The sequence below is a fragment of the Vanacampus margaritifer genome, chromosome 11 (assembly GCF_051991255.1).
Source record: "Vanacampus margaritifer isolate UIUO_Vmar chromosome 11, RoL_Vmar_1.0, whole genome shotgun sequence".
Classification (NCBI taxonomy): domain Eukaryota; kingdom Metazoa; phylum Chordata; class Actinopteri; order Syngnathiformes; family Syngnathidae; genus Vanacampus; species Vanacampus margaritifer.
Genome location: NC_135442.1, coordinates 15,846,496 through 15,869,680, shown reverse-complemented (window position 1 = coordinate 15,869,680; position 23,185 = coordinate 15,846,496). Strand labels below are relative to the sequence as shown.

At 39.0% G+C, this 23,185-nt stretch overlaps 1 protein-coding gene across 3 annotated transcripts in view; it reads right to left on the bottom strand.

Moving 5' to 3' along the window:
- LOC144060544 (phospholipid-transporting ATPase IH-like) overlaps window positions 1-23,185 on the bottom strand; it is a 47,240-nt gene that overhangs the window by 4,629 nt on the left and 19,426 nt on the right. Inside the window, exons 4-30 of one of the 3 annotated variants that reach the window (XM_077580208.1) lie at window positions 22,493-22,573; window positions 21,961-22,068; window positions 19,867-19,995; window positions 18,104-18,207; window positions 17,961-18,011; window positions 17,766-17,830; window positions 17,612-17,693; window positions 17,376-17,526; window positions 16,128-16,325; window positions 15,880-16,053; window positions 14,921-15,087; window positions 13,050-13,121; window positions 11,553-11,626; window positions 10,877-10,980; window positions 9,570-9,751; window positions 8,918-9,151; window positions 8,060-8,237; window positions 7,878-7,980; window positions 6,678-6,823; window positions 6,443-6,502; window positions 6,081-6,208; window positions 5,819-5,954; window positions 4,550-4,573; window positions 3,384-3,449; window positions 3,131-3,234; window positions 2,868-3,033; window positions 1,772-1,889 (exon numbers count right to left, since the gene is read on the bottom strand). In XM_077580208.1, the coding sequence (XP_077436334.1) occupies window positions 1,809-1,889; window positions 2,868-3,033; window positions 3,131-3,234; window positions 3,384-3,449; window positions 4,550-4,573; window positions 5,819-5,954; window positions 6,081-6,208; window positions 6,443-6,502; window positions 6,678-6,823; window positions 7,878-7,980; window positions 8,060-8,237; window positions 8,918-9,151; window positions 9,570-9,751; window positions 10,877-10,980; window positions 11,553-11,626; window positions 13,050-13,121; window positions 14,921-15,087; window positions 15,880-16,053; window positions 16,128-16,325; window positions 17,376-17,526; window positions 17,612-17,693; window positions 17,766-17,830; window positions 17,961-18,011; window positions 18,104-18,207; window positions 19,867-19,995; window positions 21,961-22,068; window positions 22,493-22,573 (3,168 nt within the window). In that variant the 3' untranslated portion in view covers window positions 1,772-1,808. The remainder of the gene's footprint in view (window positions 1-1,771; window positions 1,890-2,867; window positions 3,034-3,130; window positions 3,235-3,383; window positions 3,450-4,549; window positions 4,574-5,818; window positions 5,955-6,080; window positions 6,209-6,442; window positions 6,503-6,677; window positions 6,824-7,877; window positions 7,981-8,059; window positions 8,238-8,917; window positions 9,152-9,569; window positions 9,752-10,876; window positions 10,981-11,552; window positions 11,627-13,049; window positions 13,122-14,920; window positions 15,088-15,879; window positions 16,054-16,127; window positions 16,326-17,375; window positions 17,527-17,611; window positions 17,694-17,765; window positions 17,831-17,960; window positions 18,012-18,103; window positions 18,208-19,866; window positions 19,996-21,960; window positions 22,069-22,492; window positions 22,574-23,185) is intronic. The other 2 variants (XM_077580207.1, XM_077580209.1) reach the window with 2 other exon arrangements.

Below are 23,185 nucleotides of genomic sequence, written 5' to 3'. Positions count from 1 at the left end.
TTCATTATTTTTTTGTTTCTCAATTTGTAAAAATCAAACAAACAAAATCTTTGGTTGGGTGAACAACAATTAGTTGTTTTTTCTCTCATTTGGGTATATGTTGACATTATTCTCCTAAATTTGCAACTAAATCTTATATAAATAGCTATCAATTGTTTAATTAAAATGTTTAAAATTAACCCTAACCCTAACCCTAACCCTAAATTAATTAAAATTCTTGTTATTTGACTTTAATCAGTAAATAATACAACTGTATTTTCATAATACTTTTCTTTGGTTCTTGTTATTGATGTTCAATATTTTCTTGTCTTCCCAGACTGCAGTTACATTTTTTTTTACTAATCATAACCTCACCTGAAATCAATCCCCCCTTAAAGATGAGCATCTGCAGATCAAACTTTTTTTTTTAAATGATGATAATAGGGGCAGCACGGTGGCTGACTGGTTAGCACGTCCGCCTCCCAGTGCAGAGGACGTGAGATCGAGTCCGGGCTTCGGCCTTCCTGGGTGGAGTTTGCATGTTCTCCCCGTGCTTGCGTGGGTTTTCACCGGGTACTCCGGTTTCCTCCCACATTCCAAAAACATGCATGGCAGGTTAATTGAAAACTCCAAATTGTCCCTAGGTGTGAATGTGAGTGTGGTTGTTCGTCTCTGTGTGCCCTGCAATTGGCTGGCAACCAGTTCAGGGTGTACCCCGCCTACTGCCCGAAGCCAGCTGGGATAGGCTCCAGCACCCCCGCGACCCTAGTGAGGAAAAGCGGCCAAGAAAATGGATGGATGGATGGATGATGATAATAGACTATTATCATCATTAAAATATAATAAATCTATATTAAATAGAGAAACTGATACCTGTCATTTGAGTGGAATGTAAGTAAAACAACTAAACAAATTAAACAAGTAATTCATGCACGTTTAAAAGTTCACTGAAAAACATACTAGTCAAATTTGAGACCCTGGAAATAAATAGGATGGGATGCATGTATAGAAATAGTCAACAGAAGGGATTCAGAGGAACATTACATTCAAGTTTCTCAAACTTAAGCTTGGGCTCGATTTTGATTTTGACGAGAACTGAGTAACTTATTTTGTGTTATAGATCAGTGATTCCTTAGTGTGCCGTGAGAGATTATTAGGGGTGCGGTCAGAAATGATCCAATTTCACTTAATTTGTCAGAAAGTTTATATTTACTAATCAAAATACAGCTATGTTCATCGATCAATGTCAAATTGTCAACAGTGTATAGTGACAGGCAGAACAATTGAATAATGCTCTTCCATCAGATGGCATAAATTACAATACAGTCAAATGTGCATCCATTTGTTGCAATTCATAAAACAGGATACAGTAAGTCTGTTTATCAGACAAGGCAGTGACCCAATGGAATTTATGAATAAATTGAGATGAGATTATCATTATTTCAGTATTTTTGTTTGGTCCTTTGCCGTGAGATTTATCTGAAAATGTAAAATGGATGCCTTTGGGAATCACTGCAATAAATCATCGAGCAGTTAAGCACCCAATTTCTTGGTAAAGGGATCTTTCATGCATGTCTTGTGTTTTTGTACAGTATATGTTGATGTATTTTGGGTGTTAAGCTGAAAAAGTTTGGGAAACTCTAATAGGCAGGAAAGGAGGAGGAATCAGCACGTATTGCATTGCAGTTAGGTGAAGCGATGCAGGGAGACGGCGTGTATAACATATATTTTTTCATTTTCATTTATTACATTACCAGCATGCATGCAAGATTTGAGGCCTTAAAAGAGTCACCTGCTCTTCTTGCTCCTCCTCCGTCTGTTTGGCTCAATCAGAAACTCATTCTGCTGGACGACTGAGAAAGCATGAAGATGGTGGAGGGCTCCACGGTAAGGCACGGGCGAGGTGTGGACTGATGGGTTACCATGGGTTGTGGGTGTGCACAGGGTGGCATTGGTGATTGTGAAGACATGGAGGGAGGAGGACAGTAATGAAATTAAACCAAATGGAAGAATGGAAAAGAACGATGGCGGTGGTGGGTGGAAATGTGATTATGGTGGTTCATTAGAGATGAAAAGAAAAAGCAGAGCAGGAAAAATAATCTGTCAGTCCTTCCATTCACCCCCCCCATTCCAATTCATGATCCTGTGTGCTTCAAAGGAGGCTAAACTAGGGTGAGGAATTACAAATGGGAAGTCACTGAATTCACCGTTTCGCTTTATAGATTAGTCAAGAAAATATAATCAGGTCAAAGCAGAATGTCATTCTCCTTAAGTACAGGTGGATCAATGTACATAATGGTGATACGCTGGAATCTTACTAGCTAGCAGCTAGCGGGATAATAGCATGCATTGTTAAATATAAACATTAAAACTAGCAGATGGAACTCACAACTCATCAAAATGTATTGTAAGTGCTACAAAAAAGTAATTTGTCAAAACAGAAAAAAATTCGGCCCATCAAAATATTTACAAATGCTACCCAACTGCTAGAAAGCTATGCTAATTAGAAGCAGTTAAGATGGCGCTAACCAATTAAACAAGCCACACACTAAAAGGTTGTTGTTTTTTATTAAGTGAGAATGCTTTTACCTTTTTTAAATGTAATAATAAATTTCTACAAAAGAGCATTTCATTAATGCCGGAGAAAAAAGGCCTATTATTTAAAAATATTGACAAACCCCATTAACACACTGATGCGCTTTAAAAGCAGCTTTAAAAAAGCAGCTCAAACAGCAACCATGCTGTTCCAAGATATATATTTTTTATATTATCCAAATGAGAAAATGCGGGCCATACTTTGCCCACACTTGGATTAGCGACTGTTAAGTCTCTATGACAAAGCAATTTTACGCTCAACAGGACTGACATCCATTTCTATAGTGTCTCACCTGAGCACGCTCTGTAGCTGTGGGGCACATAGCCCTGCAGAGGACCTTCTTGATGACATCAGGAAGCAGGCTGACCGTGATGAGCAGGATGATGCTAAGCCAGGCCGGCCCGCTGGACAGCATTTGCATGAAGACGTAATACATCCTCTGGTAGTTGAGGAAGGGCCTATGCAATGGGAACAGACAGACGAGGTTCCTTTCTCCACGGATGCACAGATATATGTCGACGTTATTGGAGCATGAAAATGCTAATCAAACTTTACCAAATGATGCCTCCCCAGAGAAGAGAGAAGATCACGTAGAAAAGAAGAGAGCCCCAGATGACAAAATGATTGATCCAGGTCCAGTGGTGCGTGTCCAAGGCGAGCTAAACATGTACAGTATATACATGCATTGTAATCACTCGCTAAATTGTTCGTCAAAAGTTTTTCCTACAGGCTCAACCGTAATATGTAGTCCATCATTCATTTTTCATAAGGAGAACATTTAAAGTAGAGTCATGATGTCATACAATACCTTAAGTGTCACCGTGAACACCAGCACAGTGAAAACAAGAGTCCCAAAGGTCCAGTTGCCAAACATCTGCAAGGGAAAGGCCGGCCGGGGAAGACGATAACTTTTACAAATGAATACATAAATCAATCACAATTGACTGATTAGTTTTTTTCTTAATACGAATTAGTGGAAATGATTAAGAAGCAATCATAATAAATGAGCTAGTACTACTTATTTTAGGGTTAGTTATTATTTTGTTACTTTGACATCTATACAGTGGAACCCACCCAAAAGTGTTAAATATCACAAGAGTCGAGCAAAAGTTCAAACCATCCTCCATTGTGTTTTAGATGAGTTTTGCTTCTTGTTTAGCTTTTTGCTGTGCCACCACAAAAGGGTTACTGAAGTGTGATGATAACCATACAACCTGAAATGGAATCTATTGCGGCACAGAAACAGGTAAAATATGAACAATAAAATTAATTAAATATCAGTTACATAGAAATGATCAATTTGACCAACTTCTGAAAGTTAAAATAATAGCTAATGGCTAGCATGTAAATGATCGGAGTAGACTGCCAGCAAATAGCTGCATAATTGTACTTTTTTCAAAAATATGACATAACATTCCAGAGAGACCTATAAAACACCACTAGATGGCAGTATCTCTCAGTTAAGGCCCTCATGTTCCCTTTGCATTAGGCAGGGCATTCAATGGATGAGTAGCTTTACTCATACAGTAGTTCAATTTCACAATGGTTATCTTCTCTACAGTTAATAAAAGTTTTATGATGGCACAGCAACAACAACTTGGAAGCCAATGGCTTGTGTTCAACTTTAGAGGTTCCTCTGCAAATATTTGCATTGAAAATGATATTATTTCTTAGTGCAGTCCTCATGGCTAAGCAAAAATTATTTGTGCTAATGACAGGACACAAAGGCACACATAAACAGACAAATACAAAGACACATTAGACGAGCAAATGTCGGATCATAATCTGAGGTGTTATTCTATTTGCTACCACATCACACAGGGATCACGTGAGGAAGCATCTAAGAGTTTCATGGAATGATGGAGCGCTGGGAAACTACACTCTGAAATGAAGATGGAACTGAATGGGACAATGAAAACTAAAAAAGGCGAATGTAGGGACAGAAAGCGCAGAAAGGGAGGAAGATAGGCTTACCATCTGTGTGTTGGTGGTCATGAGCTTGAGGAGGAGGCAACAGAGGAAGAGGAGCAAAATAAAGAGAGGAAGCAGAGAGAAAGGGGGAAGAAAAGAGAAAAAAAATCAGGACAAAAAGGTCAAATTAATTTCATGATGTTTCAACTGAGAAAAAAAATAACAAAAGCAATTAGAAAACAAATACAAATTAACAATACAGAGAGAAATGCTATTTTCAATATGAATGGAAATCTCATGTTTATCTTTTGTTATTGAAAATCTAAATAATAATGATGACAGAACGTGGTATTTATTAGAGGCTTTTTTTGTTGTTGTTGAAATATACAGTATACTACAATATATTAATATATCTTATATTGAACTGTGTAATAAGAATTATGGTAACAGTATACAGTGAACACCCGCATTTTCAAAGTTTGGCATTGCAAAGCCAATTAAGTTGAACTGAGAGGCGAGGATCTTGATTTAGTCTGGTATACAGTTAAGTAGCTTTGCCTAATGAGGGAAAAAAAGTGTTTTGTCTCCATTTTGTGGTATCTACGTGCAATTACAAGCCTTTTTGCGTGGTGTTAATTATTTGCCGATTGTCAAACTATAGCAAGGCTCGGTTTCTATGCCCCATGAATAACAAGGGGTCACTTAATTTTGATAAATTATTCAATCACAACTGTGTCATGAATTCAGAATAAATAACACATGGTCACATAATAAATAAAATTACTTACAGTGGTGTTTATTTCTGTAAATGTGATTAAGCACCGCAATTATTACATTAACTCATTCACTCCCATCCATTTTCACTGAAGCAACCCCCTTCGCTCCCGGCTGTTTTACTGGATTTTGAATGATTTTGCAAGGCCCACAGAATATTGTCTTCTATTGCTATAAAAACATGGAACCTACCAAAAGAAAGATTAGAGTCTCTTCTTTCCTCAGGATTTTTCTTTCTTTTCCATCTGTTTCCGTTTTGCAGCAATTAGCATTAGAATATAGCTAAGTTTCATCATTATTCACAAATCTGTGGGTAAATTAACTTTTTTCAACATAATCCTGGTTGATCTCTTTTACTCAGCTGCCACATGCTGGCCGTTTTTGTAATTACTACCATTTCTTCACCCGTTCTCTGCAGTTCAGAGGCTGCATCCAATTCTTCTGTATGCTCTTGGACATATTTAAAATAGAATATATCTATATGTTTTTGGGAGCAAATGAGTTATGTGAGGAAATACATGATTTCCCCCTAACACTATTGCTCTGGAAAAGGCTCACCTGGCCATTGCTGGTGAAGGTGGTGTTGTCAAACAGAAAGTAGGCACCGAAGAAGAAGACAATGGCGTCAAACACGCCCAGGCATGTCCAGTACAGGAAGACTGGCCAGCGGAGGAGGGAGTTCTTGGCGATGTCCCTGAGGGAAATAAGGTTGTGGCATCAAAACTGGCTAAATACTTCACCAACATGGGGTACACCTGCACAATATAATCTATCACATATTAAATAAATATTATTCATGTGTGTATTTTAATTCCCTCACCTGTACAAGGAGGGCTCCCGTTTAAGTGTCTCCATGGTGACATGCTTCTCTACCAGGCTGTAGAGGAGGATGGGCAGTGACGTGAAGCTGATGTTATACAAGGTCAAATATGCCGTGTCGTACAGTGGCTGCCGTGGGACAAAGCACAGCACGCTTTAGTGTTCTAAAGGCTCCCAATTTTTAATCTAGCTATGAGGTGCCGTTTTGAGCAGATGAGAGTTGGGAACCCAAAAAGCTCTCAGCTAAATGCATGCGTGCGTAACATCTGGTCGTTACATGATGAGAAAATTGCCAAGGCTATTAAAGGCTAATTTGTGGTAGCGCACTATGAACAGAGCTGACTTGACAAGTTAAATACTTACCTGCTGGGAGAAGCCGCAGAAAAACTGGTACAGGAACTGCGGGAAGATGAAGCATACATTCTGCGAAGATTTAAAATATGCAGCTTAAGTACACATGAGGATCTACACATTTCTAAGGTGTCCTATAAAGTCTACTGAGTGGGAAGTGAAAATGAAATGGCCTGCCAAAAATAAGTCAGAGCTTGCAACGGAAAACACCCACGCTGATCATCACAGCCAGTTTCCATTCAGGTACCTTGTAGAAGAAGTACTGGACCAGCTCAGCGATGCGTATGTAGTAGTAGTGGCCGTGAACCAGCAGCATTTTCTTCAGATGTTTGAACTTGGGGATGGCGTAGTCGCTGTTCCTGGCCGCCTGGCGACCCTCTTTGCCCATTATCCCTACAAAGACACACAGAAGCCAGTCTAAAATCATCCAAATGCACTTTATCATTTGATTGAAAATTGAGCATCATTAATGGGATAATGATGCTCAATTTTGATTAACACTGTCAAATGTATCAATTTAACAATACGTTTGTCATTGTGATTGTTTTATGCAGTTATGTAAATATGATTATGAATTAGCGTTAATTATACTGTGTAATTGATGGCAATTGAAATGCATGGGGGAAAAGTATCCTAAAAATGTATTTAAAAAAACACCACTGATAACATTTAAAGTGACAGTGTGTAATCTTTAGTGCCATCTAGTGGTGAACTCATAACTCAATTTAAAAGCCCACTATTGATTTAAATAAAATAAAAAGTTCTATCACATCAACATGCATTTAAAAAAATATATAATAGTAAGTCTAGTAATCACTAATTTTATTATCTAAATGACAACTTTATTAACGTTGTTAGCCCTGGCGGTGCTTGCATCGAGTGTCGGACCAAATGGGTCGACTGCCGTTTACCTTCCGCAGCTGGGGCTAACAAGTGGTCGTCGCTGAGTCCCGTGTTTTGGGCTCCCGTCGCTTGTCACCTTCTGCTTTGCTCTCGCAAGCTTTTATTATTTATTATTATTATTTTTTAAACTAGCTTTTTCAGTTAGCTTCTCTCGTTAGCCACTCCAGCCTATGGCTCCGCTATTGTTAGCTGCTCCGGCAAAATACGGCTCACCCAAGAATTGGTGGTAGGCTTGCAAAGTGTGCGCTTCAGCTGGATTCTATGACATAGCGGCATCTAGTGGTCAACTACACACTGTCACTTGAAACATAACATGCAATGTCTTATGCCACAGAGCCGCTCAATGACGTCATTGATCGATCGTGCAAATTAAGACTTTACAGTCGATCACCGATTGGCATAAAATGCAAAATATCGACCAATCCTGATCCAGCCGATCAGATCGTGTAAAGTCTTCAAAAAAAATGCTTGAAATGTGTACATATACATATTCGATTTTTTTCTTTTGTATAACAACTTAATGTTGAATTGTGAATGAGCTCACCAATGCCCACGTGTGCTTCTAAAATCATGCTGACATCATTGGCTCCATCGCCAACAGCGAGGGTAATCGGGTGCTCCTTGGAGGCCTTGATTAGCTTCACGATCTGATAAAGTGAATAATTCCACTGGCTCAAATACACTGCCTGCTATATGACCCCTAGTGTGTGTTTGGGTATCTCTTACCTGCGCCTTCTGCAGCGGCGCCATGCGACAGCACAGCACGGCGCTGCAGTTGCGACAGATCTCCAGGAAGACCTCGCGGTAGTTGCCGTGCCCGGCGCCGTCCTGCTTGGGTTTGAGGACGGCCGACAGCGTGGCACCGTCGATGATCAGACCGAAATCCAGGCAGTCGACAGACAACCTACAAAAACATTTTGATATCAGTCATCTGAAAGCTCTGAATTGAAACTCACTGGCCTCTTTATTATATTCAGTCCAAACAAAGACAGATGGCTGACTTCCGATTGACAGACTGTCAGAAAAGCTATCGTAACAAATGTAAACGGCGTGCTAATTATGCTAAAGGAAAACAATGTATGAATACTGAAATAATGATGACTTACTCAGAAATGTACATATTCAATGCTGATATACTCATGAAGCCATGAGTAATCTTGTTATACAAATGGCAACAATGTCAATTGAATGGGCATTTAATTGTTCTGCCTCTCACTATACATAACTCAATGACATCATAGTTGATCAGGGCTCAGGTAATGACCAATCAAGGCTCACCTGCTTTCTTAGTTTGGTCATGAGCCGTGATTGGTTATTAGCCCGGCCCTTAGCATTTATGATATAATTTGCAGTCGACAGTGAGTGGCAAAATGGCCACCTGAGATGAATAAAAACAGGTGGATTTCTGCTGCTTTGCTATGGACTAGTGTGACTGCATAGAACATATTATTGTAAATAATAATTTCCCAAAAATGTTTTTGAGAGCATTTATTTGACCACAATCACAAAAATAAACATTTTGTTAAACATAGACCTCTCCGAAACTGAGCATTAATATCTTTAGGCAGCATTTGAGGCCCTCACCCAGAAATGGATCGCTGCCTGAGAACTGTCCTGTTGAGCTCAAAAAGAACGTCGTGCAGACTTTGCTCCTCCGTGCGCTTCTTGGTCAGCTCCAGGATCTGAGTGCTGCGGCGGAACAGCTTGCTGGCGTAGCAGGTGGCCGCCGCCGTCTCCATTTTGTCCCCAGTCAGCACCCAAACTTTTATTCCCGCCTTATGCAGCGACTCAATGGTGTCTGCCGCCTTCTCCTGGAGCCTGCGCATCAATACGTCAATAAAATGCCTCAGTATCCAGCAGGGGGGGAGAGTGCAGGGGTGGGATGTGGAGGTTAAAGCATTCATCAAAACTCGAATCAATCCATGAGCAAGTGGTGATAACTTATCAATGTGTGGCTGCCCACTGTCCCACACCATCTCCGTTTTTATCTATTAAGTCCAACTGTCAGCCCACCGATTGATTACCCAGGGAGCCGCCTGATAATCAATACCCTCTTGTCTAGTCCCAGTGTAAAAACAAAAAAACTAGGATGACACTCAAGAGAGAGCCAGACCTCCGACAAGGCTAAACAATTTTCGTTTTCCCAAAGGCAGCCGAGTAGCCGTGTTTTTCCCATTGAGTCATGATAACACTACAAACTTCATAACTCATTTCCCCTTGCGTTTGTCCAACCAACCTGTCCTCCACCGCCGTGGCACCAAGGAGCACAAAGTCTCTTTCGATGATGTCGTAAGCCTCAGCCAGCCTCTGCTCCCTGTCCTGCAGGGCCAGCTTGGCGTCCGTCAGATGCCGACAAGCCTCTTGGTACTCGGACTCCGACAGCCGTTTGTAGGCCACGCACAAGGTTCGCAGGCCCTCCTGTTACCATGGTGACAAATGAAGTAGCCCATTAGCTGCTCAGTGAGCGCAGTTCTTGTTTATGTATGCCTTCAGAATCACTCAAATTATAAATTCATGAATTAATCTTCAGAACTGCACCTTTAGCAGATTGTGGTAAAAAAAAAAAGCTAAAGGTTTTTATGGCCTTAAAGGGTCAAGTCAACCTTAAACAGTTCTTGACAATAATGTTATATGTGACCTCACTAGTGTAAACATGACATTCTGATTAATATTACATTTGTGGAAAACGAGTTATGCAGCGAAATCCAGCCATTTTACACATCGCAGGGGGCGGCCATTTTGCCACTTGCTGTCAACTGAAGATGACATCACAGTTGTTCAGGCTCAGACAACAACCAATAACAGCTCACCTGTTTTCTGAAACTAAGATGTGATTGGTTGTTACCTGTGATCTGAGCAACTGTGATGTCATTTTCACTCTACAGCAAGTGGCAAAATGGCCGCCTTTTGATAGTGATAATAACTGCTGGATTTGACTGCTTACCCTTTTATTCTCCTAACACAATATTAACCAGAATATTATTTTTAGACTAGTGGGACTACATAGAACATATTATCGTCATTAAAAAAATATTATAGGGCACTTAATGACATAATTGGAAATGTATCGTTTTTAAATAAAGTGGTATTTGGTATCTAGGCCTTCAACAGGGATTTACCCGACTTAATCAACCTCTTAATATTATCATCACGTCACAAAATACAGAAACTACTAAAACTACTCAAAAATGCAATATAATAGCACTCCACTGTGGTGTACATCTGGTGCAGTTAATAAAAAACACTTATCTGATAACATACAATGTATTCATGTGTACAGATCGCGATTTGCGATTCAAACTTGCTCTGACCAACCAATCAGAGAACGGAATAACGCTCATGTTATTGTAAGGTGAATTTGAAATGATTGGTGAATACAGTTTAAATGACATCGACCAGCACGACAAAGACTCAAATCTACCGGACATTAAAAAAAGCAATGTATGCAATGTGGACGTTACATTTTTGGATTTGTGTTCGAAAATGAGAAATTAAGGTTCATTTCAACTTCAGTTGCCCAAATAATGTGTTTTTGGCACTTACCACAGCATTTTGCTCCACCCGCGCCTTCACCTGCTCCACCTTGCCAGATACCACCACAGGAAAAATGGCCGAGTCAGCGCCCTTGCAGAAGAGCAAGTATTCTCCTAAGAGCACACAAACATGTAGCAAATTATCAGTACAGCAAAATATCCTTAATAGATTAGCACAGTGACCTCCAACCACTGTACTGCTAGCAAGATATTATCAGGTATGCTGTGGGCGCACGCACACACGCACATACACATACTCACCCACATACAAAATAAAAATTCATAAAAAAATATATATATTTAAAAAAAAAAAAAGAGAGAGATCAATGATGATGACATGTCAAATTGGTAAAATTACCGAATGAACTATACTGAGCTCTCCCAGAAGAAAAAAAAAAAGGTATGCTGTGGGAAATTAACCAATTTTAATTCATTGGTCCCAATTTTTTATTTTTTTTATTTTTTACAAATAATGTATTATCTAGCTACATCAGCAACATACATTGCATTAACATGAAGAATAATTAAATAGTCTTCCACTAGACCTGTGTATACACCTGTTGCCATTCATACAGGACAACAGAATGTTGTTTGTTTCTAAAAGCAGTGTGTTTTACAAACAAAATTTCATCCAACCTCAAAAATATCAACTTCACTGATAGCGATGATGTGTCAGTGCGACTTACCTGAGCTTGCCCTGACAATGACGCTCATTCTCCTCCTCACAGAGTCGAAGTTGAGCACATGAAGCAGCTCAAACCTGAGGGAAAGCAAGAGTTGGGATGAAAAGAACTCTTTTACATCGATTGTTTTGTTGATAATTTAATTCACTTTTTTTTGTGAGGAAGGACAATCCATCCTTTTTAGGCCAACTATATGCACTTAGGACAAAAAACATTCATGATGAATACACTCTGCAAAGACTAAAAGGCTCTTCAGTGTGCTATGGACTTGATAGATGGAACTTAACAGATGTTCCTGAAGTGACTTAAATAGAGCGCAGTGTCATCCTAACTAAAGTCACTCGTTCAAATTAAGTAAACTCTAAAAGAGTAGATATAAAAAAATAATAATAAAAAAATTGGGGGGGAGAATGTGACTCACGACGTTCTTGAACCAACCACAACCTCACGTAAGAAGTCAGCATGTTAAACTGTTTGAGAATTTTGTACTTTTTATGTGTGGCATTGGTCCCAAGAATGGGAAACTAGATTTTTCCTGGCACAAAAAAAAGATATACCAGTTTTTACGCCAAGTCCAGAGTGTTTTACTGCTGTTATATTTACAGTGGCTAAATTGTTTTTCCACTTGCTCGACAGTTTGAATGTTAAAATGGAATGAAAATTTTGTGTATACAGTTCACAATTGTTTAAATTGTGATAAAGGGCAGTCTTTTTTTGTTTTGATTTTAAACTAATGGAAGTGGTCAACTTTTTTATTGTATTTTTTTTTAGCCTTAAATGAGCTTTAAAACTAAAACAAAAGAAGATAACATAGAAGATAACATAGAAGAAGCTCGGCTAATTATTAGGGCTGTAACGATATCCAGAAGTCACAATACGATATTATCACGATATGAACCTCACGATATGATAATTATCACGAGATTGTGGTGGTATTGGCAATATGTATATATAATAAAGCTCATAATACTATACATATATAAACCTCTGAGTTTTCTGCTACATCCATGCCAGTATGTCAGTATGGTTGCCGCCATCTTGAATTACTTTGTAAATAATACATGTATCTTACTATTGGCTCAGCAGCGTAAAGTATTATAGTCGATGTAGTTCAAAATGCTGTGCTTGGCTGAAGCAGGTGAAAAGTAGCGTTTTTTGATGGAGATGTGGTGCTTTAAATATCGTAGCATGACGACGATATTGGGGCAATTTTAATATCGCGATATCACGATATTGCAGTTATTGTTACATCCCTACTAGTTATCCGGCAACTAGCATATACTGTAATTGATGTTGCAAACTCCTGTCCTTGTCTTTTTTATAGCCAATTAGTGAAAAAGCAGATTGTCCAATTAAATCGACCATGAGTTGAACTAATATTTGAAAACAACTTTTATGACTTAGTTGTGATTGAGCTGTTGCATCATCATCCACCCCCGCCCCCCCCACCCCCATACACAATCAATGTCATGACATTTCCTGTGGTGCAACCACAGCAACCTTTCAATCTCGTCGTCTTTGTTCAGGATCTCCATGTAGTTGTCTTTCAGCCTCAGGTAGGTGTAGCCCAGCCTGGAGACAAGAAAGGTGGGCAAATCCATGCGTGTTATTTTTAATGGAAACATGATCACACACATGCACATGTAAAAGTCCATTTGGGAAAGCAAAGTCTGACATCGCATTCTGGAAACCGAACACATTGTCCCCACTTAAAATAGAACAGCGTTATATGAGCGTCTTGCTTTAGATGTACTGACCTTAGCATGTATGAATTTTGTGATTTAATTTTAAAACGTTCTGCAGCCCAAATATCAGGCATACTTTACATATCTGAATAGCAAGGAACAGCGCATGTTAATTGTCTGTGTAAATTCTCAGTCCTCCAGGTCATAATAACTCGTAAAGGTTCAATCAAGGTAGCTGAGCTCTTTTTATTTGACATTTTATTTATCTTTCAAAGGTTTCTTCAGTTTTTAATTTGTAGGTGTGGAGTCCCTCTATTTATGCCTTAGATGACGCTAAGGAAAACGGCTAATCTTTATGTTATGAAATTGTTAAAAATATTTTTTAGCTGGTCCTGCTAAACCAATTTTAGCCAATTTCCTTCATTTGAAGAGATCAGTAATGCAACTGATCTTGTTCACCACCAATCTCATCTCCCTCCGCACAGGTTTGAAAAAGTCAGCCACTGTCCTCTTCTACTGTGAGATGACTAAGAGAACTACAAGATTTGCAGTCATAGCAATATACATGATTGGAACATTGAAGGTGTAGTTACGAGAAAAAAAAAATTGGGATCAGCCGGTCAGGCTTTGTAAAGATCAGGGATCAGTGATCAGCCTGAAAATTATGATCGATGCACCCCTAGTTAAAAAATTATATGCAACAATATTATATTTCGAATTTCAAAAATAATATTGCTGACATGGGGCACAATCAAAACATCTCAATTCCCCAAAACCATCACTTTTCAGGAAATCAGCAAAATGGCACGTGAAAGACATCAAAGTGTCATGACTGGGAAGATCTGGTTTTGGTTGAGGGTCCCGATTGGCCCTGAGTGGGTTCCTGCCCTTCCGCGGGTTGACCAATCCGGGCCCTCAGCCACTTGTGCCTGGCCCCAGGTGTGGCTAGTTACCCAATTAGTGTGGGTGTATTTAGTTCCCGGGTGGTGATCAGTCGGCGTGGGATCATTGCCGCTTGTCACGGTCAACCCCGGAGTTCTGTCTGTCACTTTGATTTTGTATCTTTTCAGTTTGTTGTTTAGTTAGCACTAACCAGTACCCCGGTTAGTGTTTTTTGTACAATAAAGTACGTCAGTCTAACCCGCACTCCTGCCGTGGTTCTCCTGCCTCCCTGCATTTTGGGTCCTCCACTCCACACGCCGACAGACACCACGCTGCTCCGCGACAGCACCGTAACACAAAGAGTGCAAGATAATTTTTTAGAGTGGTCAATCATTTTAAATAAATAACGGACTCATGTCAGGATTCATCCTTACCACTGGTTTATGGAAAAATATTAAATTCACCACATGTGGACATAGGAGGTTTTTAATGCTATTTATTTATTTATTTATGTAAGAGTAGACTATGCTTGTTTTTCGTACGTGCCCCACTTCTATTAATTTTAGAATGGTGTCTTCGTTGCAATATTGTTCAATGTGACATGGGAAGTCTTTTGAAGCATTGACAGCAAATATTTTGGGTCTTGTTAACTATGTGACTCCCATCTTTGTTGTCTACCAGGTAGCTGAAATGCTCCCATACGGCTGACCTATTTGAGGAACTATGCTAATTCAACAGTAAGATTCTTTAGCTACATAATCGCTAGTTATTCCGCGAATATGCAGCGTCATTTAGAACACTGACCTTTTCATTCCTTCCACCAAAGCCACCTCATCTGGGGAGGAGGAGATGTAGAAGGAGGTGGGTCTGCCCTGATAAATGCCCTTCTTGATGCCGTCCACCGTCTCCTCCTCTTTCACTTGCACCGTGTGACACAGGCACAACGCCCGGAAAAACAGGTCCTCGTGCTCCTGAAGCCACAGAATTGAATGAATGTAAGTCAAGTAAATGCAACAGATCTAAATGTGTATGTAACAACTTTTCTTAACACTGTGATTTATTCAGAATCTATGAGGCAATAAAACATTCCATGTATTTTGTCTACTTTTATGCACATTTCTTTGCTTCAGTAGTTTGGCAGGCTTGCGTTATGTGCTGGTTACTGCTGACAAACTATTTTCTTAAAGTGAATACAGTTGCCAGAAATGAAGATTGCAATCACTTTTATGTGTAACGGGGGACATTTCTTCAAAGCCAAACATTGAGGGTTTACAACAGCTTTTATGAACTACAGAATAAAGTGCGGATTAATACCGGTACTTCTTTTACATTATACTTGCAATACAGATTATTTCTACAAAAATAATGTATTTTTATAAGAAGAGAAAAAGAGAAAAAAAGCCAAGAATAAAATTGTATTAGTACAATAAAAACGTTTTTGGGAGAGAAAAAAGTAATATTTTTGTAAGTACAGTATAAATATTTAACAATAGGAAAAAACAATCTTACAATTTTCCATCCATCCATACATCCTGTGAACCACTTATCGTATATTATATATATATAATTTCAAAAATGTAATATATATTTTAAATATAAATTTAAAAATGTATGACTTACTCCGATGAAATTATTATAGATATCTGTATTTTTTTCAGTATGACCCAATATTTTTTGTGGGTTTAGTGCTTATCAAACGCAAACAAGCCAACATATCATGTCTTCTGCTTACCATAGAGTGGAATTTTTACAGATACACTTACTCTGCGATATCCACCAGGTGAGGAATCTATCATGTCTATGCTAGAGGCAGCGCTGAGGATTTGACCATTGCAGATGGCGTGCGGAATGTAAACGTTCCCATCAACGCAGCATTCGATGAATTCCATGTTGTTCTCCGTCAGAGTGCCCGTCTTATCAGTGAAAACATATTCCACCTGTTAACAGAGAAAGATGAATGGCGATGAGCTGGAAAATAAGATGATTAGAGTAGAAAAAGGCTTACGAGTACCTGACCCAGCTCCTCATTAAGGTCGGAGGTGTTGACCTGAGCTCCCTCTCCCAACTCCTCGTCGAACATCTCCTCGTCCCACGTGATGAAATAGGAGCCCAAGAATTTCTGCATCTCCACCGTCACGTACATGGACACGGGAATGATGTAATTGAACAACACTGTGAAGGCCAGGAAGTCGGTGAAAGCTCGGACCACCTGCAGGAAAATGCGAGACATCTTAAAGGAACGGTGGCAATAAAAGGTGGGATTGGAAGATGGAGTGTTATGGTCGCACTGGAAATAAAATACAGTAATATTATTCAGAGAATAAAGTTGAAATGTTGCTACAATAAACTTGTAATTTTATAGCAATAAAGTTGAATTAATATGCAAAATTTTGTCTTCATTCTTATTGTTATAAATGTAAATTAGTTTAGGGGGGGAAATGTGATTTCACAATAATGAAGTTAATTTAAATTGTAATTTCATGAGAATTATATTTTTATTTTACCAGAATTAAGTCATAATTTAACTTGCAGGAAGAATATGGGCCTAAACATCAAGAGAAAAACCACCACTTAAGTCAAAATATTACGGCAATTCTTTCATAGCAATAATCAAGAAATATTACAAAAAGAATATCGTTATTACAAGAATAAATATCATTTTACCACACTCCATTTATAATCTTGTGTATTATATTAAGTTGCAATTCACAGGAAATAAAAGTATTAAGAGTATTAAGAGAAAAGTCATAATTTTATCAGAATAAAATAAAAACTAGTGCAATTTGTTTTTACAAAATGAAGTAATATTACGGGAAAACATTGCTTTTTTTGTAGAATACATTTTATTTTAGGAGAAATTACTCATAATTTTGTGCATAAGAAAAGGTTATACAAGAATAGTTAGAATTTTGTGAATATTGATTTTTAAGTAGCATTTTTTTTGCAAATGAAGTCATACATTAATAATTAGGTTGTAATATTAAAAAATAAAAACACATTCTTAAAAGGAGAATGTCATAATTTGATGGAGTAAAAATAATATTAGGAGAAATAAGATGTGATTAAGTGAAAAAAAAAGACAAAAACAAACCAAAAAAGCTTTTTGTAGCCAAATGAGAAAAAGATGTAAAAAAAAAAGAAGAAAAAAAAAAAAGCACATTAATGACAAACTAAGAGGACATCAAATATTATTATTTTAAGTGTTGTAGCATGGGACCTTTACGGACTGCGCTTGTGGAACAAACGTCCCTGAACGCACCATGTGTCGCTGTCGCTCGTTCTCCGTTCTGTGGTTGTACCAGGGCTCGTCGCGGTCCGGCGACCACTGCCAGGCATACTTGAGAACAGTGTTGATGACCGCTTTACTGATCAGGATGCACAGATAGACAATCAGAAAGGCATTCATGGACCTGTGTGTGGAGACAAAGATGTCCGATGAGATCATCCAAATGGTTTCCCTCAAACAAATTTAGATGCGGTCAGACGAGACCTCACTTTTCCACAGCAGAGCGCTTCTGTGATTTTGACTGGTAATTGAGAGCCATCTTGGTTTCCATGCCTGTGTAGATGGCAACAGCTGAGGAAAGAGGTGGAAGAAGGGGTTACCACAGCAACAATAAGAATACACGTTAATAAGAGAAATAATCACCATAAATATGTTGTGTGTTCTTCAGTGTTGCGCCTCTGAGTAATAAGTTCTCAGCACCAAGTGGTCTGAAAGAAAATAAGAGTGATTGACTTCACAACTTGCTAGCTAGCTAACAAAAAGGACAACAAAGTCATCATACAAAATAAAAGTAGATATTGCCAAGAACCGACATGCAATGAATCAATAAAAACCAACCTTGCAACAGGCTCTTCTTTGTCCTTGTATATATTGATACGTCCCACAAATCTGAGTTAAGCAGGAAGACAGGACAAGAACGAGGCAGCCATTAAGGAAGGTGACCTAGAATGTTCACACAAGCACCAAGTGGTCACACTGACTTGTAGAGGTCAGGCTGCGGTTGTTCACATTCAATGGTGGCATGTAGGGAATCCACCTCCTGGTCCATCCTAAAGGCCATCGTATCCGGTATTGCGTAGTAGGTCTGAAGGAGGAGAGACCGAGTAAGTGGAATTTTTTCCTTGGATGCGAGCTCATCGGTGGCTCCCGTTTGAGTATGCGTGTGTACTCGCTCATGCGTGTGGAGATCAGTGCAGGGGAGGGGCAAAGATAATAAAAATGCAGAATTACTGCAAAATATCCAGAGAGTAACATTCTCTTTTATTTATTTAGGTTTGGGCAAAAAAAAAAAAAAAAAACACATCCCAAATTGGGAGCAGAGGGGCATTAAACAGGGGGCTTAATAAGAATGGAAAATGTTTCACATTGTTTAGTCCAGTGGTCACCAACGTGGTGCCCCCACGGAACACGAGCCGCCCGCAGGCCTGTTCGAAAAATTATTTAGGAATGAAAATTGATGAGATTTATAGATATTTAGTTTCATAATTACTGTGAGAAACCATTAACATGATCAATGTCTTCACTTTTCCCCCCCCCCAGGTCCATACAGTGCTCCTCTTAAAGAGACTATGTGTATTATTTAGTGCCATCCAGTGGTGAACTAATAATGCATTCATTTTAAAAACCCACTATTAATTTGAATAGTATGCAAAAAAATATATGTTCTATCACATCAATGTAATATTTGTTTTTCATATAATCTAGTAATCTTTCTGCTACGGATACCCGAAGGAGAAGAACTTTGCGAACCTAGTTACCCTCTGATGGTGCTTGCAGCTAGTATCGGTCCAGTACCTTCCACAGCTAGGGCCCCCCAAGTGGTCATCGCTGAGTCCCGTCATTTGGGCTCCCACTGCTTTACTCTTGCTCGCTTTTGCTAGCTTCTCCTACTAGCCTTTCTTTTTAGCTGCTCCAACGAGTTCTTGCTAGCCACTCTTGCTCGCCGCGCCCACTCGCCTGGCTGCTTGCTCGCTCATTCTAATAATTGGTGGTAATTGGTGGTCTCTCTGAAGCACCGTAGTGCGCATGCTTCAAAATTGTTGCATACTGTTAGTTTGCCACTAGATGGCACTACATACTACACACTGTTCCTTTAAAGAGCACAGATGGGGCCTTGTTTTTTCCCTTCCTCCTTCCGTATGTTTCCTTTTTTTTCCATTCAAGAAATCTCATCTGTTTGTCACTGTTATTTTTTTGTGTTTCTCCGATGAGTTATAACAGTGAAGACAAATTCCTTGAGTTTTTACATACTTGGCAAATAAAACTGATTTATTTGAATATCAATAATTATTAGTTATATTATATAATAATATTATTGAAGGTCATTTGAACAAATTTGTCATTTCGGAAGTGTGTATATAACTGGTAGCCCTTCGCATTAATCAGCTTCCAATAAGTACGGTTTGTGATCGCATGGTTTAGATACATGTTTACCGGTCCCAATCAGCCCCTGGGTTGTAAAAAAACAGCATTTCATACATAACATAATGCAAAATCATTCACATACTTTCATTAAAAGTACATTTAAAAGCTGTTCCAGAGTTAAAAATAGTAAGAAATAAAACATAGTTTACTAAAATTACTAAAAGAGCCCGAGCAGAGCATTTTCAAAAACTCGATTTAAAAAACACTTTGAAAGACCTTCATCATAGTTATGAGGAAGGACCAAAGTTTGATGAACAAAAACAGCATGATGCTAAATAATTTAGACTGCAATGTATAGTTTTGCATCATTTTGTGGCACCTTGTGACTAGACTCCCCGTCCAGGCTGGTGGTGGTGACATAGCAGGTGCCATCTTGTCGGCTGGAGGAGAGCAGGATGAGGTCACATGGGAACGTTTCATCCTCCCTCACCACCACGATGTCGCCCACCTGCCACAGCAACACAACAGCCCCATCATTGCGGCGACATCTATAATAGATGACGGGCCTTTTGCCCACGTGAACACACTTTTTTTTTTAAAGGATTGAGAAGTTGCATAACCGATAATGCCAAGCGAGCAGCTTACGCGCCGCGGATAAAATCCTATCGTCATGGTGACCGTACACATGACACATGCTCTGTGAATCTGCGTGATTAATATATTCGTCATTATTCCTGCTGCCGGCTCACGCGCTAATCCGCTCCGTTTGATCCACAAAACATGGCCGCAAAACACAAGAGAGACACTTGTGACGGCAGGGAGAAGGGGCGGGGGGGATGAAGGGGGGAAGCAGACATAGAATAAAAAATAACACGGAAAGAGACACGTTACCCTGCACGTGGATTTGGAATTTATTGCGAAGTACGCTTTTTTTTCCTGAGCGATTAGAATTGAGGAAGATTACACTGGTGGTTACACTTCAAGGCAGAACAGCAAGAGATGAAAGAAAGCTCACTTTTAACTGATAGCTATTCAGTTTCCATATTAATGTTGCTTGGAGTTCACAGTGAATCATACTAAGAGCTGTGTTTTTTTTACCCTCTTACGCAGCTAGATAAGGTCACCAAAATGTCAAGGGGGTGATCAAATTATTAGGAACAGCTCTCAATATGATGCAGTGCACTTCCAAACCAGTGTTTGAGGGCAAAGATAACTTAATTTTTCACGATTTTGAAGCCTCATTTTGCAGGGTTGTTAACAAAACTTTTCTCTGTGGTGGGTAACATTTAGAAGACATTTATTTTGCTTCATAGAGACTTTACCTAACCACATAATTTAGAAAGTCCCTAATGTAATGTAAGTAATGCTAACATAGCCATAGACGGGATAATTAGACTAATAAATAAGCTGTATATATATATATATATATATTTGTTATTAGTGCGTTAATTTAGAGTTAATCTAAAGTTCCTTGAACACCACTAATTTTTAAGGGCCGTTAAAAAAAATTGTGAACTGTACTGGGGGAATTCGTTCCAGTCGCAACACAGCATACGCGTCCACTTCAAAATTTAGCAGTACTAAATTTAATAATATGCATATATTTGTGGAGCCTGGGGTCTAGTTGTATTTTACACTTTTAAAAATGTGCAGAATTTCACAAGTTACTTCATGTTAAAGATTAGATAGCTCTTAATATGAAAAAAAAATGCACTGAGCTGTCACCAATGTCTTACAAATGCAATTATTCCATCTTGTGGCAGGAAAATGACCTCAACACAAACCAATATCACAATCGTTTACAGTACAGTACATCTTTTTCATTTTAACTCAATTTTATGAAATGACTGTATCATGACTAAAAGACGCAGCCATATTTCTATTAGTTTAACATTTTTTCCACTTTTATGTTAACAAAAGTATGAAACTTAGGAAAAAAATATTGTACATTTTATTGTAGATTTAGAACAGATAAAATTTGCGATTAATTGTGAGTTAACTATTGAAGTCATGCAATTAATTACGAGTAAAAAATGTAACCACCTGACACTCCTAATATAAATATTATAATGTACTTCAAAACTTAAATACAACTGAACTATACTTATCAATTATTAATTTTAATACCACTAGAGGGAGCCTATGTGTGCCTTAGTGCTACTACTACTACTACAGTTTGACAAACAACATGGAGAGTACTTTTTTTTATTAAAAATACATTTGTTTGTGTTTTTGTGGTGGCTGAAACGAATTAAATGCATTTCCATTCTTTTTAATGGGGAAGGAGGATTTGATTGAGACAAGGCACCAGTGTGTATACTGTACATTTCCTAACATATAGACACATTATCTTCGAGGCGTCTAATTAGCAGGAAGGCCAAAGTCCGTGTCAGAGACAGGAGACAAATGTGGACGAAGCAAAGTCTGCTTGGCGGCCTCAGGTGCTGTTCGCCTTTAACAAGCCGGTTCTTACCCGCAGCTTGTGACTCTGCGTCCTCGCCGCCTTCCCCCGCTGCACCACGTCCACCGGACACTCGTTGATGAAGCAGTCGGCTTTGTGTCGCAGCCAATCCTCGTAGCCCTGAGAGGACACCATTGTTAAAGAGGAGGAGGGGAGCGGGGGTTGGACAGATGATTGCGCAAACGTAGAACCGGGTGTGATTAATTAGCGTTGCGCACATTGAGCTGGGTGACCTGCTTGCTTGATTTCGAGCAGACGCGTCACCCGTTAGATTTATGCCCGGCTAAATTTCGCTTCTCTTTAACCAGCACGGCCCCATCTATCACTGATAGTAGCGCAGGGGGGGGGAGGCTGCATCTCCCCTGGGGCTCCAGTGATGAACAGAGGAGAGCATTCATTACCATATTTCTCACATCAGCAGACATATTCAATGCGCCCAGAGAGGAATGTGCGTATGTACAGATAATAGAACAGCTGATTGGAGTCCCGGGCTACAAGGTGTGGGCAAGAAGTGAGTGTGAGTGATTGTGTGCGAGTCGTATACCTGCTTGATGGCGGTAACAGTGATAACAAAGAAGAGGGGCAGGCCACTGGTGACTGGGCTGGTGGGGGTGTCGATGATGAGCTGGAGGGGAAGACGCATGATATACATTAGGTGTGAGTGCCCCAACTTAAGTGTCTTTACAGTTATGATCAGACTCTTGCTCGCCACTTGAATGAATCAGAGAGGCCTTTTACAAACAATTCCGGTGACATAAGTATCGTCTTCCTGTGAAAAATATTAAAGTGATGACTCTTTAAAACAGGTGAAAATGCACCAGTTAATCAACAATATTAATAACAAAATCAATGGAGGTCGAGATTTGAGTTGTATTGAATCCGAGTTTCATACTGTCACAACTTTATAGGTCTTTATCGCAATTTCAATTTGAAACCTTGATAAACACAGAAACAGATAACATAAAACATTGATGTTTACTTAATTAGTTCATCAAGTATTGCAATTCCAGTCGTTTATCTCAGTAGAATAAATCTCAGCATAACAAAAAATCACAATTTGAAAAAAACTACAATGAATATTAAATAAATGGAACAAAATAATCTGAAGGCCTCAATTTAGTCAAGTAATAATTTACAAATGTAAAATATTGATAAATGTAATAAATGCAACAAATAGGGCAAAAATGACTATTGTTGCTGCACATATTTTTTTATAAGAGGTGCAATACAAAACAAA